The sequence below is a fragment of the Gymnogyps californianus genome, chromosome 3 (assembly GCF_018139145.2).
Source record: "Gymnogyps californianus isolate 813 chromosome 3, ASM1813914v2, whole genome shotgun sequence".
Taxonomy (NCBI): Eukaryota; Metazoa; Chordata; class Aves; order Accipitriformes; family Cathartidae; genus Gymnogyps; species Gymnogyps californianus.
The window spans coordinates 67,198,816-67,216,445 of record NC_059473.1 but is presented as its reverse complement, the minus strand read 5'-3'; the positions used below and the strand labels follow the sequence as shown (position 1 = coordinate 67,216,445).

Here is a 17,630-nt window from a genome sequence, read left to right as displayed (position 1 = left end):
TGCTTTATTTCAGCGTAGCCTTTTGTTAGACTCCAAACAAGAAAGACTAAATGGTATTTTAATTGCTCTTTGCAGCTGAACTTCTCAGAAAAGATTTTTGTTGTTTTGGGGTTTTCTTCCCTCCTTCTCTCTCCTTCAGTATTTTGCCTTCTGGCTATTTTTCAATCTATACCTCTTGCTTTGATGCTGTCATATTTCAGTTCTTCATTTCTCTGCTCTATTTTACCATTTCAGAAGAATGATCAAGTTAAGGCTTCCTCTAATCTCACACCTGCCAGTAAGGCTAAGGTCAGTGCAAAGCCATAGCACCAGGAAGAACAACTTTCTAGAGAAATGTTGTTATTTTTATTAATTTGACAAGTATGTTTTTCTGTGTGCAAGTATCAAATGCAACAATATTTTAAAAATCTCATTCTTTTCTCTGTTCAAGAAAGAGTTTAACTTTTTATCTAATTTATCTTGCAGTCTTGCTGGCCTCGACACAGGCGTGTGAATGGCACAATTTTTGGTGGAGTCTGTGCACCATGTACATGCTTTGGTCATGCAGAATTGTGTGATGATATCACAGGAGAATGCCTGGTAAGTGTCACTACGGGAAACTTGATGGACATGGCCAACATCAATTCAATATACCTGTGCAGTTGAATTAACGACCTCTGAGACCTGAAATACTCAAGGAGAAAAAAGCCAGCGATTAACAGAAGAGATCTTCATGTTGAACTGTTGCTGAAGTTAAGGATCCCCTCATACCAAGATATGGTAGCTTCTACAGTTAAACAAAAGGAATTTTTTATTCACATAGGATTTATGTTTTGAAATAGAATCAATAGTATAAGGTATGGCATGCAGAAAGCAGCAAATATATCAATATTCTTCCATGCAAGATTTATCTCCCCCTCCCATCTGTCTCCTTCAGTGTATTCGATTTATAGTATGTAGCAGGTAACTTTGTAAATTCTGTTCTAGTATGACAAGAAGATATTGTTAATGACTTCCTTCATCTAAATTCCTGCTAAATCTTGAAGAAACACTTAATAAATTGTACTTTAGAAAAATAATAAAAGCATATGATTTGGGCTAAATCAACTTTTTTTCCTTGTAGGCTATGGAGATTTTATGTAGTTACCTACTAATTCAGCAATTAAATCTGTGATATTATCCATAGCAAGCCTACCAGCACACCACTATTTCCAGCCCGTTCAGTAGCCTTTTGGAATGGGTGAATTATGCTGAATAGACTGTTCTGATTAACTCAAGGGCATTTTTAGTTTTATATTGTCTGACATGGCATGAAGCTTGAAACAACATGTCTCATTTCATTAGTCTTGCAGAAACACAATTTGAGCCAGTGCCAGTTTAGTGGGATATCATACTCTCATTTCCCTACAGAATTTCAAGCAGACTCTGTATTGTGCATGTTTCTAAATGTTCCCTTTTATTTCCTTAAGAAAAAGCTGCTGGGAAAAATCCAAAATTAAAATTCAGGCTTTTTTCAATGTAATTTGGCACTTAGGATTATCACTGTTCTTCCTGTTTTGCCCATACAAGATGTTTAATTGCATTGCAGTGCAAAACAAGATATCCATAATGTGTGGATCAGTGAATTTTTCAAATTGCTTTTTCTTGAATAGAAGCTTGAAATGATTCTCAATTTAATTATACTGTAAGCCTTAAAGAAGTACCTAGGATGAAAAATATATATGACATGACAGTCATGTTTTGAATCCTTCACTTATACGCAACGAAAATGTTTATCACTAGGGTAATACAGACTTGTGTTTCTTGACAAAGACAAAATTTATTGCATTAATGACCATAGCCTCCAGCTATGATGTCTATAACATCAGTGTGGGATAAAATCAATTAACAGAAAAGAAAGGGAAGGGAGAATCCTGTTTAAGGTATATCATAACTATTGACTATTTTGCTTAGGGGTCCATAGCCAGATGCAAGTTCTGAGGTTGCTTGCTTCTGTGTCTTCAAATTTTAGCCCTTGCACAAGTTCCCTCTTTATTTTTGTCCATAGCAGCAGCCTGGATATGAGAGAAGGCCATATAGTGCATACTTTTGCACTTTTCAGCTGATGAGAACTATTGACTGAGACAGTAGAGCTCCCCCTTCTGATGTTTCAAGCACGCTGGTGTAAAGATAACAGCACTGGCAAGGAAGTGGAAAATAACCAGTTGAAAATGTACTTTAATCTATATGCGTTATCAAGCATTCTGTATTTTATGTGTTCTGTCTGAGCTTATACTAGATCATGCTATAAAGAAGAGGCGCACAGGGAGCTTAAAATCAGTTGTGGATTTTCTTGCAGCTTACTTTGAAAACACTGTAAGTGAAGTTAGATTGGTTAGTATCCATGCAGGCTATTAAATGCTGCTATTCAATTTGGATCATAAGCCTTTTGAAGTGAAAGAGAGAGAAGTCTGAATGCTGAAAAAGAGAAATGTTTCACATCAAAGGCATTCTTTCTATTGAGGTTTACACAGCCTTTTGGCCTCCTTATTATTATTCATGGTGTTTTTTCAGTAATACAACAGACAATTTAGGCACCTAATTTACTGATATGATACTTCTTTTTGTTCTTCCTTAGCTTTGAAATGTAGTTGAAAAGGAGCTGAAATATGTTTTTGACTCATGATAAAAGCTCAAATCATCTGCTTCGACACAGGCCTGTATAAAAAGCTCATTTTAACGCATATCTTGCAGTAACCTGCAAAGCCCTTTGATCGCCACAGCAACCATATAGAGAGCTGCATGATACATCATTCTCGTTACCATTGTGATATACATAACTGCTTTGGTACATAGGGCAAGTTCTAACATTCAGAAATACTCTTTTGTAGTGTTACACACACATTTACGGTAGCTTTAGGAGGTTGGTTAAACCTAAACCTTGTGAAAAGCAAACACATTTCAAGGTGTTTAATTCATTGCAGGATACTACGTTCCTATTTGTAAGCCCAGAGAAAGCAGATCTTTCTCCCCTAAGATATGCTCAGATTGCTAAGTGGGCAGTCCCCAGTGGCATCCATTTTGTATTTTATTCCTTCGTGTGTAAATGTCATATACCGTGTAGATTGAGGCCAGTGTCAGAGCTAGTGGACATGTGCTTGAGACAGTGTTCATCGCAGGAGCAACAAAATGTCTTCACCCATCTTCATATACACCGTAACAAAATGATACATCCTAAGCTAAATGCAGTATAGGCTATACCACAGGTGAAAATCATGTAAAGCCTCTGCAGAATCCTGATTGCATTTGTAACACCAGGAAAGGGAATTGTCCATGTAATCTTGACATTACGGTAGTTTGAAAATGCCAGAAGAGCATATTCATGCTTCCAAAGACGTAATACCATTGTCTGGTCTGGATGGCTAGGGAATATACTAAAATAGGCACCCAAGCTTACCCTTTCCCTTTCTTTAACTAGCTTAAACTAGCAGCTTCCCTGGTTGTGTCTGTGAGAGAGATCTTGAGGAAGGGCAGCAGTGTGCCAAAGGCACTATCTTGGACTCAGTCATGCTCCCTGATTAAAGTTTTGTTTTCATCACTAGCCTTCTGTTCAGACTGTTTCTTTCCATATTCATATACAGTCAGCTGCATATGTAGCTAAGCAGGAGTGGTTTTCAGTGTGAATTTAGCGTTCCCTGATACTGGGCATAAAGGTGTTCATTTGGTTTCTTCCAAGGAGTGAGAGCTGGCTCAGTAGGAAGTGGTGGAAAACATGCTCCAGGACATCAGCAATAAAGTCTTTGGGCAACAAGGTCTGAGTCGTACATAAAATTTTGGACAAAAATAAATTTCACAGTCTGTCTTACTCAGAGGTTGTCTGAGTGAAGTTTAATGGTGTTTGGAGATAAAAGAGGTCCAGAAAATTGATGCATTCAGATCCAGTTTGAGATCCAGTACCTGGAATTTGAAAGCATAAAGATTTGGGCATAAAATCGTTCCTGGCCCCAAAGGCTATGGATCTATGGAACAAGGCATTGATTTTACCAAAACCACTAGATCAATGTGTTGGAACAAACTATATTTCCAAGGGAATAAAAAGAAAGGGTATATAATGTACTGGGCAGGTTAGGGACAGTTGATCATGATCTTCTTTATACCCAGTCTCATGACACAAAATAAATAATTAAATGTTCCTACAAACATGAAGTTAAGAATTCACAGGCTTAAGCATGTTTTAAGGAAATAATCTCGGTATAATTAGACACTGCTGAAACTAGATGATGCTCAAAACCATTGCTATACATTTGGCAAGTTTCAAACAAATTCAACCAACTGATATCAAGAAAACACAATTTTTTTATGAGTATTGATAATATCTTTAGAACATAATAACTCATCTACTTCAGTACTTAAAGTGATCTATAAATTTGGCAAATTAGTATACAGTTTAATGCATCACCGAAGAGAACAGGCAAATTATGCCACATCTACGTACTACATAATCCTTGTTCTTTGTCCTGCAAAATCCAGACTGGCTCAGGGAGAAAAGTATAGGACCACACAAGACCATTATTTCTCAGCTAAACTCTTTAACATATGCACAATGCAACGTATGCTCAGATTTTGGTACTATACGTTTGGGGTTCTTTTCTTTTTTGTTTTTAAATTTATTGATTCATGGTGAGGACGTAAGCAGATAGAGAGATCTGGATTGAGGAGAATTAGACATAGTACGTGGAAATGACTGATGTTAGAGTTTCAGAAAATAATTCATCAAAGAGAAGAAGGTCAGCTCTCTGTAACATGAATTGTTTTCCTACAAAATGGAAGGTTTCAGGTTTTTTACTTAAAAAGAACAGAAGCTGCAAATACCACTCTGTAAGAGATGCGTAGCTTTAAAATACTGTCTTAGCTCCTCTCACTTTAATAACGTCCTTGACATATAAGCTGTTCATATTCTTCAAAAACATTAAGATATGTCTGAGGATATTTAAAGCTAAACTTAACAAAAGAAAAATCCATTATTTTTCAGAAAAAGTACAAATAATTTGACATGATGCCTTAAAAAAGTTGAATTGCAAAGGATTCTTCTCTTGAAACACTTAAATTATTTTTGTCACATCTTCTTTTAAAGCTTATCTTAATGTTCCCAGCTACTTTTTCAGTATGGCCAATAGATTCTTTTTGAATGACAGCACTTGAAGTAACAATCAAATGAACTTAAATGACCTAATGAAGTAGAATTTAACCCAGCTGACGGTTCTAAAGCCATAATTTTATTTGACTAAGAGTCTCAGTAGTTGGTATTAGCTCACAATCTACCAAATATGTGAAAATATAATACTGTGACTAATGCTTTCATTTCAAAGATATGCTGATTGTATACACAAGCAATAAGAATGCACCCATTAAACAGCAAACAGCATTTCTGGAGACAGATGCTTTTGACTCCAGTATGCTTGTGACTGAAAAGGGTACTGGGCTTTTTCAGTTGCCGAAATGTCTGGTACTGGCTATGTGGAGCACAATGCAAAAAAACTGCATACAAATCATTGCAATCCTGGAAAGTCGTGAAGAAGAAATCAGTGTTACTTAGAATAGTGCCATTTTCTTTATCCTTTATTGAGGATACATTATGTCTTTCAGACAGTAAGGCTGTTAAATATCAGTCAGTGCCATATGCATGACTTATTAAAATGAGAAAACAATTTTAAAGTGTTCTTTTAAATATTTTAAATTAAATCATAAATTTATTATGATGAATTTATCTGTTAAATATATTTAATATATAATATATATATATAATATAATATATATTTAATAACTTTAAAAAAACCCAAACCCTCAAGAGTTCTTAAGCAGCAGCTTCGGTGAAACAGATTTTAGATTTGATCTGGCCCATTGTCTAAATCAGATCAGAACACACCCCATTAAATAAAATCTCCCTCATGGCTTTCATTTTGGCTTTTTCAACTTGCCATATGCTTTTCAGTCTATACCCAAGCACATCAAGATGTCATTTAAAAGCCAAAAACATTTCTCCTGCTTTCTCTGTTTTTACACTGTGAAAGGGCTACACTTGGGTATCTTGTGGCAAATAGCAGTGAAAGGAATAGTGTGGTGTGCTAAAAATGTGGCAAAAAAAAAAGGAAAGAGTTTAAGCCAGAAAACTAATTTGCTGAGCCTATCATGGATCCTGCCAAATTATTTAGAATTTCTAAATCCTATATGGTGAGGGGGAAGAAGAATAGAAGGGGTAATTACTCTTTCAAACTTGGTTCTTACAAGTCATCACGGGAAGCCTATTCTCAGAGGACCAATTCCCATTCTGCCAAAAGATCATTTAATTTGAGATCAGGCCAAAGATTATATACTAAAATGCAGATCTAGTGCTGCCATTTTTACATTGGATGTTTCATATGCTCAGGTAAACTGTCTCTTGTATTACGAAAGCCAGTCACATACAGGAACACAAACTGTTGGATAGGGTCCTATATACAGTGTACTCATCCTTGTTTCTACTCATAAAATAGAGTCTGGATGCTATTCTAGCAAACAAGTATTAATTAAGTAATTCAGGCTTTGCTACTGTTCACAAATATATTTAGTATACTGCTAGCCATATACCTTATAAAATGAGCTAATGCACTTAGATGTGAAATGTAATAATTCATTTTTATAAATTATATAGTCTGGGCTGTATTTCTGGGATCAACATCTGAAAACTGTTTGTCACAAAATATGGCCTGTTACAAGACTGCAATACTAAACCTGTTTTGTGCTGCTCTGAAGGTTGGTTTTCCTTAAGCAAGCTAAAACAATAATGCAGCTGTTGTATGGTGGAAAGATAAAGGTCTGCAGTTAAATATTCTTTTTGTTTTACATAGAGAAAAATTATCCAAAAGAACACAAATACCTGACACGTATGAAGCACTGATTGTGACAGCTAACCTCTAGAACTGTCTCTCAACCAGCAGCAGAAAATTAGAATATATGTTGCAGACCTCTTACAATCCTGTTGAGAGGATGGGCTAGGTGAATGACCTTCAAGGACTTTCCCTATGTAAGTTCTCTAATTGTGAATTTGTACTTTTCATCTTCCGCTTAGGACTGCAAACACAACACAGGTGGTTCATATTGTGATAGATGTCTTCCTGGCTTCTATGGTGATCCTACTAAAGGGACAGCTGAAGACTGTCAGTTGTGTGCTTGCCCCCTAAATACACCTTCTAACAAGTAAGATGTATATTTATTGTGTGTTACACTTTTTCACTTAGTAAATTGCATAACTTTTGAATTTATACTTTTGCATGTGCACTTGAGATTTTTTGTCTTTTAATCAAATAATATATTCTGCAATATAAACTTTTATTCTCTTTTTACAATTGTACAGAGTGCTTAGCTTCACAGAGAGGCAAAGATCAAGACAAAAGCTGGATGAGACTAGGCTAGAAAGAACAATACAGAATTTGGATGACTGCTCTTTGAATCAATAACTAGCATTTGCTTTTCTGTCCTCCTTAAGAGTAGTTGTTTCTAGTTTTAAAGCTGAATTTACAGATTTGACATGTGAGGGTTTTTTAATAATTGAATTTAAAATCAATTTATGTTGATCAGATAAAATAGTGATTTCTTCTGCTTTTAATTTTCCTTTTCTTCCAGTCAACATTCAGTGATAATGTTGATTCATTTAGAATCTGAATTCAGCCTTAGATCTTGCAAGTGAAAATATTTTGTCAGCATATCTCAGAATAATCACTATAAATTTGTTTTATTAAATAAAAATAATAGTGAAAAGTGAATCAAAACTCTGATCTAAGAACAAATGTTTCCTTCATTACAAAAGCTTGTCTGTGCTACTTGCTACCTATAATTTAATAGACCAAGTGGCTTGAACATTTTTTTCATTGATTTTGTCCCAGTCAGTGCTTGGAAAACAACAATATCAAAATCATTTGACGCAATGTAGTTGAAGAAAACTGTTCTGAATCTTGTCTGGTTAGCTTTTCTTATGCATATAAAAAAAAATGGAAATTATGTGTATCAGTTTGAATTAGCACATTTGATTTATGCCATCCAGTATGGCTTCAGAGAAAAGGAGCCCTGGTGCAAGTAGCACACATCCAGATTACGCAGAAGAGCCGCTGTGGTGCAACACGTACAATAATTGTTCAGGAAGATCAGGAACTGTTGGGTATGCATCTGACATGTTTGCAGTGGTAACTAATGCTTGGCCGAATTCCAGCCACAGATTGGATGTGGCTCCCTTCTGAAAAGAATCACTGTTAGTCCACATAAGCATTTCAGAAGGATTGTAGGATTGTACTGGAAGGTTGTAAACTATGCACAGAGGCTGCCCCATCCCAAGCTCTGCACACAGCTTAAAAGCTTTAAGTGGTTATATGAGCTGATAAATCCATTGGAGTAATTTTTTTTTCTCTCTTCAGCCCTGCATCTTCTATTTCACCCTGTATTTCCCAAAACAGAAGTCAGATTCTGTCCATGAAATGCACTTTACTATTTAAAAGTATAAAGAGTACTTCTTAAGGTTTACAGGGCAAAATGCGTGGCTACCACTCGCACAGAGAGGGAGCTCTGCAAGATGCAAGTAAAGAAGAGAACATCATCTGAATGGCAGTGTGCCAACATACGGCACAGATGAACCAGATTTTGCTCTTAAGTAGTTCGGACTAACACTGTTGCCTGCAGTGGCATTGTGTCCTATTAAAATTGCACTGATCAGGGCAGGAATAATCTAAGCGCTTATCAGTAGAAATTCCAGGGGATTGCAGAATGGGAGCCTGCCTTCCTGTTAGCACAGCTCTTCAGTTGGTTTTATTAGATATACCTAGGTTTATTATGTCTGCTGCTCAGGCATGGTTCCTCTGACGTCCTCATTGCTTTCACATACTTAGTATTTCCTTGCATAGTTAATTAATTCTCTTCCTCTTGTTTGAGAACACTGTACTGACAAAGCAGGAGAAACACTATCACATTTATGTCTTTTGCAGATGTGCAACAAACCAAGTCAAATAGATTGAATTTAGGTTTTTATTGGCAAAGTGCCTGGAGACCTCTATTACATATTCATCAGAGTTCTGGCTGCTTTACTTTTCTTTTTTGGAAATTCAACAAGAGAGTCCCCTTTTTAATATTTAATTTTCTTGAAAAATATAGGTACAAAACAAACACAGAATATAAATGTTCTTGAACTGTGAAACTGTGGGCGTCCTGAACCCTACAAAGTTTAGCCCTGCATTAGAATTGTGCAATAGTTTCCTATTTCTAAAACAGACAAAAGTAAAACTGAACAACATCCTCAAGCTTTGTAGAACTCATTGTAAGGTTCAAGCTCTCATGACTTTACAGTTCTAGACCAATTATTAAATTTGTTTATGAGGAAAAAAAAGAGGTTGTTAAAGATTTAATGTGTTACCTGAAGGCCGTTAAAATACTCGTTTTTCTTTCTTATTTAGCTGGCAATGAGTTTGGTATGCTAGGGATAATATATGTAAACAATTCAGATTCCTTCACACATCCTTCACATGAAAAATAAAGACATTTCTACCAAGCTCATCTCACTGTACAGAGGTAGTATATGTCATGTTACTTCTGAATAACCTAACAAGTGACTCATTTATGTACAAATGATTATAAATAGCTGTCTATAGATTTTCATTCCTGTAGTATTTAATGCCTAACATGGCATGACAGGGCATCTGTAGGTCTCTAAGCTTAATAGTAAGTTCCTGGTGCATAGAGAATATTGTCCATGTAATGAACCTCTGAGATATATTTCTATTAAGAAATTGAATTTGTCTTTTATAGCAGTGTCTTATTTCTTTATGATGTTTATAATGGTTACCATCACTGTTTTCACAGCACCTGAGTCTTTTTCTTTGCAATGCCACATAAGGTGGAGGAGAAATGTTCTGTCCATTTTAGAAATGTGATGGTGGTGTTCTATAGTTAACTTAAGCTGATTTAACTGCTGCTCATGCCATCTCCTGTTTCCTAATGGCAGCAGTTCCCATATGCAATCATTGAAGCCAATCATAAAACTGCCTTCTGAAGTACAAGAGTGATAAGTGACTTGCCATATGTCAGACAAGAACGCTTGGCCAAATCAGGAAACTAAAATTAAGTTGTCTAAGCTTGTTTTCTAGATCCTGGGCTATATTTTCCTCTTTTTGCATATATCTCCATATTTGTACTTATATGATGCAAATGAGATCAATACCCGTATTATAAATGGCATATGTAATGCATGCTTGACTTTGTCGTCTTATCTCTTCTCATTAATGCATCACTCTTACAAACTGTTTTAACATTCTTAGTCTTTAAGGAGTTTCAAATAAACCAATTTTTTTTTTCCATAGAAATTATCAGACACATTACTATATAATTCTTTCTACCAAATGTAGATGTCTGGGATAATTACTGCTGTTCTCTTGAAGTGGCAATAAATTTGTATGGGTAATGAAGACCCTGACAGGAATATTTTATCACTGGAAATGGGAGATATCTTCTATCTCACTTAGCCTGGGAAGGTCACAAGTAAACTCGTAGCATGTGAACTAGGAGTTCGGGTTGGTCTCAGAATTTTAATATTTTCTTGGAGAATTAAATAAAATCACAAACTTATTCCCAAGAGATGTTTTCTGTAACATACTTGTAAGTTTTTAGGAAGCCCTCCCAACATAGACCTATCACATATATGCCCATGCTGTGTATTCATACTTGTCCCGTGTCCTGACTGATATTAAGGACTGATATTTACCTTATGTAAAAACTGAAGAGAGTGATGATGAATCAAGAGGGACTAAGATTTTTTGAAGCTTTTTTTGACAGATAATACACAGCGTTCATTAGTATTTATCACTAGTGAGTAATGAGATTCTAAATAATCAGGAAGATAAACTCTTCTTTTCTCACCCTGCTATCACATATCTCCTTTATAGTATGCAGATGGGAATTTCTCAGTATATTAATGTTTAGTGTTGAGAGGTGGACTGACTATTAAGTCAGAGAAAGAATCAAAGGATGCTAGGTCTGAGCATGACCCTTAAAACATGGAAGTTCTGCTATTCATTATTATTGCTTAGTAATAATAAGTACTTTAAAATTTATGCAGTTGAATTCAGAGCTCTTGATGGAACTGTGGTACAGTCAATGTTGTGCAATGCTATAATGAGCTGTGATAGCATCTCCACAAAGTTTCCCATGTAGCTCTTAGAAAGAGTGAGGTTGGGACTGACAAGCAGGATCTTATTTGAAATAAGTCAGGTGCTACTGATTAGACTCAATGGTAATGTGTGCCTCGGTTAAAAATTGCTTTCATTGCTATTTAAAACTAGAATGAACAATTATTGTTTCTTCAACGGGCTCCTCATGCATTCATGAATCTATTCTTAATTGCAATGACATTGCAAAATAACACGAACGTAATCCTTATGGGAAAGAGGGAAATCCCAGTACCTGTCTATGTTTACTGGACATGACCTTCACACATTTTTCTTACTGCTCCCTTATGTCTGTGGGATAACTTGCCCTGTGACAGACAGGGTATTTATAAATGGAAATAGTCTATAACAGAAACAGAATAAAGAGTAACTGAGCTCAGATATTAGGATGAATGACTCCTGAGAAGTGGGGTCCAGTCACCAGCAGGTAATCACATTACATGATCCTAATTAAGCTTTTCTGTCTTCCCTGTGCCTGTTATTTTCCAGAAACTTTCATCATATATCCTGCTTTAATTTTCCAAGGTCAGATTATGTCTATTTGTTATTATTGTAGCATGAACTTTTACCTTGAATATACCTTCCTTCTGATGTCTTTGTTAGAGCAATTATATTCCTTCTCAACTTCTATGTTCCTAGGTTACAAAAGATAAGTTTAGTGTCTTCTTTTCGGATAGGTGCTTTGTTTTCCTGTTGTGAATAGTCACCCCACTACGCACCTGCTCCCATTATTTTCTTTTTTTTTTCCTTTTTCTATTTTTCTATTTGGTTGACTAGGACTGATTACCATTATTTAGATGAGGCCCTATAAAGGTGCTCGTATGTCTCTGTCTCTAATAATCATTCCAGAGTGACAGAAGAACAGGTTGCCTCTTCTTCTGTGTGGTGTCTTTTAGAGTGTCAGGAGGTTTCTTCACAAAAGTATGTTAAGGGAGGAACATTACAGAAAGCAAAATGCTAAACAGTGAAGGAGCACAGTTCAGAGTTAAACACGGACATCGAGAGGTGGAGCTTGCAAATGCCTATGGTATCCTTAGTTATAAAAAAAAAAAAAACGGCTAAAAATAAGTAAAGCATAGCAAAGAGGTAAAGCTTTCTAGTCTGCAAGCTGTTCTTAAACTTCAGCGTGCCTGTCCGGCCTGTTGCTTGAGGTTATTGGCACTCAATTTACTCAAATGCACTCCCTGGGAAGCTGTACCAGATATTTCCCTTTTTCCCCTCCCCTTTCTTGTTCACTGGGTTCCTTTCACAGCCAATTATACACAAAGTTAACTGAGCTTTCAAATCAGTTGTCCTTCAGAAAGATTTATATAGGGGCCACATTATGGCATAGATTGTTTTGCCAGGCCCTCGGGGGCACAAACAAACAGCTGTACATTCCTGCCTTTTTAATGGTATCCAGACCACTCGGTGGCAGGCTCAAGTCCCGTAATAACAGGCTATTGGGATGCTGCCATCCGTTAGTCTATATTCAGTGTCGCAGAAATAGCAGGGTCATTCCAAATTCAGTTTGCTGGAGTCAAACTTAAGCCCCATGTCCTAGACCAGAATCACTTTTCCTGGGCACTGTTTTGCAAATTAACGATCTCTGAAGTGAGCTATGCTGCTAACCATCTTTTCTTTATGTTTCTTCCTTGTCCCTCTTCTTACCCAATATCAACAACACAGCTTTAGCCCGACATGCCATTTTGACCGAAGTCGTGGATTAATATGCGATGAATGCCCAGCTGGGTACGTGGGACCACGCTGTGAAAGGTAAGCAAGCACCATGCTTTTAACCATATCAGATCTGAAACAGAAGTATTGATCACATGGAACTGTTCTACCCTTTTATTGCTTCCCCTTTCTTGTCCCCATTCCTGTGTTCTGAAACTCACTGAAGGAATTCCTGTGCATCTTCCTCTGATATTGTGTCCATGCATTTGTATATTTCTGGTGCTTGTTTTATTACTTTATGGTAAAGTGCAAAGCTTCCAAGAAGCATTTGCTGAGAAGTAAGAGTATTTTTTAAAAATTATTCTTCTAGCTTTTCTGTCACTTTTCTGAGATTTTTGTAATTATTTTGTCTCTTTTGTCATTTGAATGTTTAGAGCATGGTAAATCAAATATGCAATAAATTGCTGATGCCTCTTTTAGAGAAGTTAATATGCAGCGAAAATACAGCTTTTCTAATAAGTTATTTGTTGATTTTAATTATTTTTAAAAAATAATATTTTACATTTTTGTTGCTTCTAGTTTCCCATTGCAGTCTTTATTTAGCAAGTAGAACAAGCTAGGTTTTAATGACAAAAAAGAGAATTCTTCTTTGTTAAATACATAGAAAAGCTCAATATATATCTCCTACACTTATTACTACCTATACAAAAGACAAATAAAACAAAATATGTCTAGTCTGTGTTTGGCTATGACAGGTCTGAGTGACATGTTAGTACTGAGAGAGAAAGTTCTCTCCCCTTCTTATATCCTGTTATTCTGAAAGGATCGCATGAAGAATTTAAATGAAACAGAAGGCTAGTGTGAGAGCTGGTGCTAAGCTCCCAGGAACCCCCTTCCACAGAAGGTGAGACCACACAGACAAGGGATATCATTGCTGTGTCTGCACGCCTTCGGTCCCTTGGGATTTCACATGGATGGAACAGCTTTCAAGAGCAGTCAGTGTGCCAGGGAACCTCTTCTAGTTGTTTGGAGGTCGTGATGAATCAGCATTGGCTTTGGCTCCATGATCCCAGTCCCCTGTGACCCTGCAAATGACACCTTTTTAAGAGGGGCTGGGGGAGCCAGATAACTGTCTAACACCTGGCTAGACAGTTATGGGGCGTGAAAACATGGTACTTCTGTTTCTTAGTAGGCTTTTGCCATTTGGCACTTCCATTAGCTGCTTGCAGCATTTTCCAACATAAACCCTAAAAAAGGTAAGGCTTCTGAATGAAGACCTGCAATATTTAGGCTGGGATGAGGAAAAGTAGGAATGAACCAAGAGGAAGAGCCAACCAGAAAAGCAGAAACCTGACGATACGCTGGGAATCGCCCTCTAGTCCTGTCTTTCCAGTTTACATTTACAACTACTTCCTTTTAAATCCGCTGTTGTGCTCTGTCTGTCCTAAAGTGAGAGTGCAGGCTGTCACCTGTTTCCACCCATCGTCACTGAGTCTGCTCCTGCTGCGTGCTATTTCTGCCTGTCTTTTCCTGTCTGTCTTGGAAGTCATCACCTTCTTTCAGCTAGTGGGCTGTGAAGTTAATGACGGCAGGAATAAATCACATCAAGAGCACTTTGGTGGCAGTTTGTCAATGCAGGGTCATTGACAGCTTCCATTAGCAACAAGTGCTATTTCTGAGTGGAGCACAGGCTGTAGATGCAGTAGGATGGAGTCTGAGTAAGTGGCAGGCTTGGATTTTAGCCTGATTTCCTAAGGAAATGAGGCTAGTGTGATCTTTTTGTGCATGTCTGTCTGGCTGCCCGCAAAGACATTTGAACTTGTAGGTCAATTTCAACCAAATTTGACAGAAGGGTAGGAGGTCTCAGTAATTGTTCCTGAAGATTTTGTGAAAAGAAGTGGCTGAATAGAGGTTAATAGATCAGGACATGTCATAGCTAAGGGGGAGAACACTCTGTGAACTCACACCTGATTAAACAGCAGAGAATACATGAGAGAGAGAGAACGAGAGAGACAGAGAGAGATTATTAAATGTTCTGCCCATAAGAAAACTTTCACAGGACAAGGAAAAAGCGCTGCGGTAGCCTGAGGGATTACTCCCTGCTGAATAGCAACATCCTGCAGCAAATAATCAGCCTGTAGCCTTGTAACCATGAGAGATAAATCCATTGGAAATTAGGCCATTAATTCCAATGCTTATAGAACTATTCGCTTTTAATTGTAACAAGTTGTTTGGAAATGCCCGCAGCTGTCAATAATAATGAACAGGAGAAAGCATGTTGCCTTTTGCTATTAATAGTGATTGTATAATTGCTAAAAGAGTTTACATGAAATTCTCTTTCATTTTAGCAACTGCAGAGTGACAAGTGATCTGAGCCACATGATTCATAACAGTCCTAAATTATCATGAAGTACCAAGTATCATGAAGGGAGCATATGTAGTACTGAACTTATTTGGCCTCCAAAATCATCCTCTACCCCCTAGGGAGATAAGATCTTTATTTATAGACATGTTTTTACACCTGAGTTGTAAAATGTCAAAAAAAAATTGCTACTTCTCTCACTTGAACTCTTCAGGAAAATGTTGCCAAAATTGCTCAATGTTCTGAGGGGTCCAGCTCATAACACCATCAAAATAATTGCAGATATAAACTGTGTTGGGAGTTACTACATATCTCTAATTGTAGAGAAAGCCCAGCTTCCCCATTTAATCTTTTTCCCCAGCAAATTAGACTTATGTTCTTCCTTTGCTCACTTTCCCAAGGTGTACGAGGTAGGACAGACACTCTCGTAACTCCATAGAAAGGAATGTCAAAAAGCTGTCCTTTGATCCCAGCACATTTACGGAATAATGATGTGCATTTTCCAACCACGCAGTCTTGACATAGACAAGAGCACACAGTTTTAGGGAAAAGCAGCAAAATGGGTGAGAGTCTAGCTTCTCCTGTAGCACGCCGTCATTTATGAATATGGTTCCAGTGACCTTTTCCTCCTAGAAGGAGAGATGAGAGGTCAGTGTAACTTAAGTGGGAGGAGAAGGGTGAGCTGGGTCTTGTCCTTCCTTCCCGCCCCCTCGCCCCGTGCTTCAGGTCTAGCACAGAGTGCCACCAGCCACAGTCCCTTGTGAGTCCCTTGGCTTCAACCTGCTGCTCCTTCTAGCTAATGTAATTCTTCCACTAGTGCCAGAAGTACAAGTCTGTATTGCAGTGCTGATGGGAAAAGGGTCAAACGTTCAGGAGATTTGATACAATAAATGTGTTATGCAGGATTGTTTACAGCTTGCAAAGGTAGGCACTCTGACATTAGAAAATACAAGATTTCTAGTTGGTCATACAACAATAACATCTGTGTTGTGCACCTTAGTTAAGATTTTTAACTTGTGTGTTCACAAGCTGTTTCTCCACAGGGCTTTTGCCTGATTTTGTACACAGGTTATATGCACATAAGTTTCAAAGCAACTGTAAAAATAGTATTTCCACACTTTAAAGTGTTTGGATTTGCAGCCTAAATTAACTCTGTCTCAAGGGGTTTTTTTTCTAGTAAAGAAATGTATAAAATAGGCCTTGTTTGTGTGCATATATGTGTATATACACAGCACCATACAGGCTGCTATGAAGAAAATTAAATCCATCCCAGCCAGACCCAGTACACATACATACACATATATTTATCTAGTAGCCCTGTATTTGGCACCAGTTATGCCAAATAAAAACAAACAGTGTCAGTCACAGACATACCTGCATTTGAGGGTAAAGGTGAGCATAGAGGAAAAAAGAAAAATATGGGAACAATCTTTCTTCACTGCTTTTACTCCTATTTTTGTTTATTTTTTAATCCCAGAGGTGTTCTGTTGTACTTAGCAGTCTTTTATTTAGAAATGTATTTTGTATAATACATAGATGTAATTTTCCGTGCCACATATATTATTGGGGTTTTTTTTAATATGAACCTTGCCAAACATGTAACACTTTGAATCTGAGGAGAGTAGCTGAAGTAGAAATGTCCTTAAGGGAATAAAGATGGAATTAGTGACAGTGGATTTTTTTAATCTTCCCCTGCAACTTCAGGAGAAGTGGGAGAAAAAGTGGAAGAATTTACACATAGATACATGCACACAGTTTTCTTTTAAGCTTAACTGGTTTACCCCTACTTTACCTCTACTTTCAGGATCATCTTGAATCTGGATTCGAGATTATGTATGTATATAAGTAGAACATAGCTATGTGATGGTAGTGGGGTTTGCTGATTTTAATTAGCAAAGTCTAAACTGATGAGAATACAAAGTTATCAAGGTCTCCTGCTATTAATAGAAGGAAATGATTAGCAGTGCATTTCTCACAAATCCCTGGAGTATTTTTTCTGTGAACTACTTGGTAAGTTTCTGTGAATGCTATCAGATACAGAACTGACCCCTAAATGAAAGTGAAAGAGGACAATGAATACACGTTAAGTGAAGTCAAATAGATTAGTAGTACCAAAAGATACAGATTTATGACAAATACACCAGTAATAAGTGAGAAAGATCTCAGCAAAGCTTGGGTGAACTTCAGACATCATCTGTTTTAGGTAAAATAAGCTAACTGCATAAATTATCCAGTTATTCTTTGGCTTTGATAAAACATGGCTATGAATTGTTACATGTATTAAGAGACATTCCTGGTCTTTGTAACTGAGATATCGTCACTGAAAAAAAGCCCATTTGTTTTGGTGAAAGTAAGTAAGCTAAAAATCAGTCTTTTGTGGTTGCTGAGATATCGTCCATCCAAGGAAAAAA

The 17,630-nt window shown here is 37.0% G+C and overlaps 1 protein-coding gene across 1 annotated transcript in view; it reads left to right on the top strand.

Annotated features, from left to right (window-relative positions):
- Window positions 1–17,630, top strand: part of LAMA2 (laminin subunit alpha 2) — a 382,277-nt gene that overhangs the window by 219,901 nt on the left and 144,746 nt on the right. Inside the window, exons 16-18 of the mRNA XM_050893952.1 lie at window positions 466–579; window positions 7,067–7,194; window positions 12,870–12,956. Of these exons, the coding sequence (XP_050749909.1) occupies window positions 466–579; window positions 7,067–7,194; window positions 12,870–12,956 (329 nt within the window). The remainder of the gene's footprint in view (window positions 1–465; window positions 580–7,066; window positions 7,195–12,869; window positions 12,957–17,630) is intronic.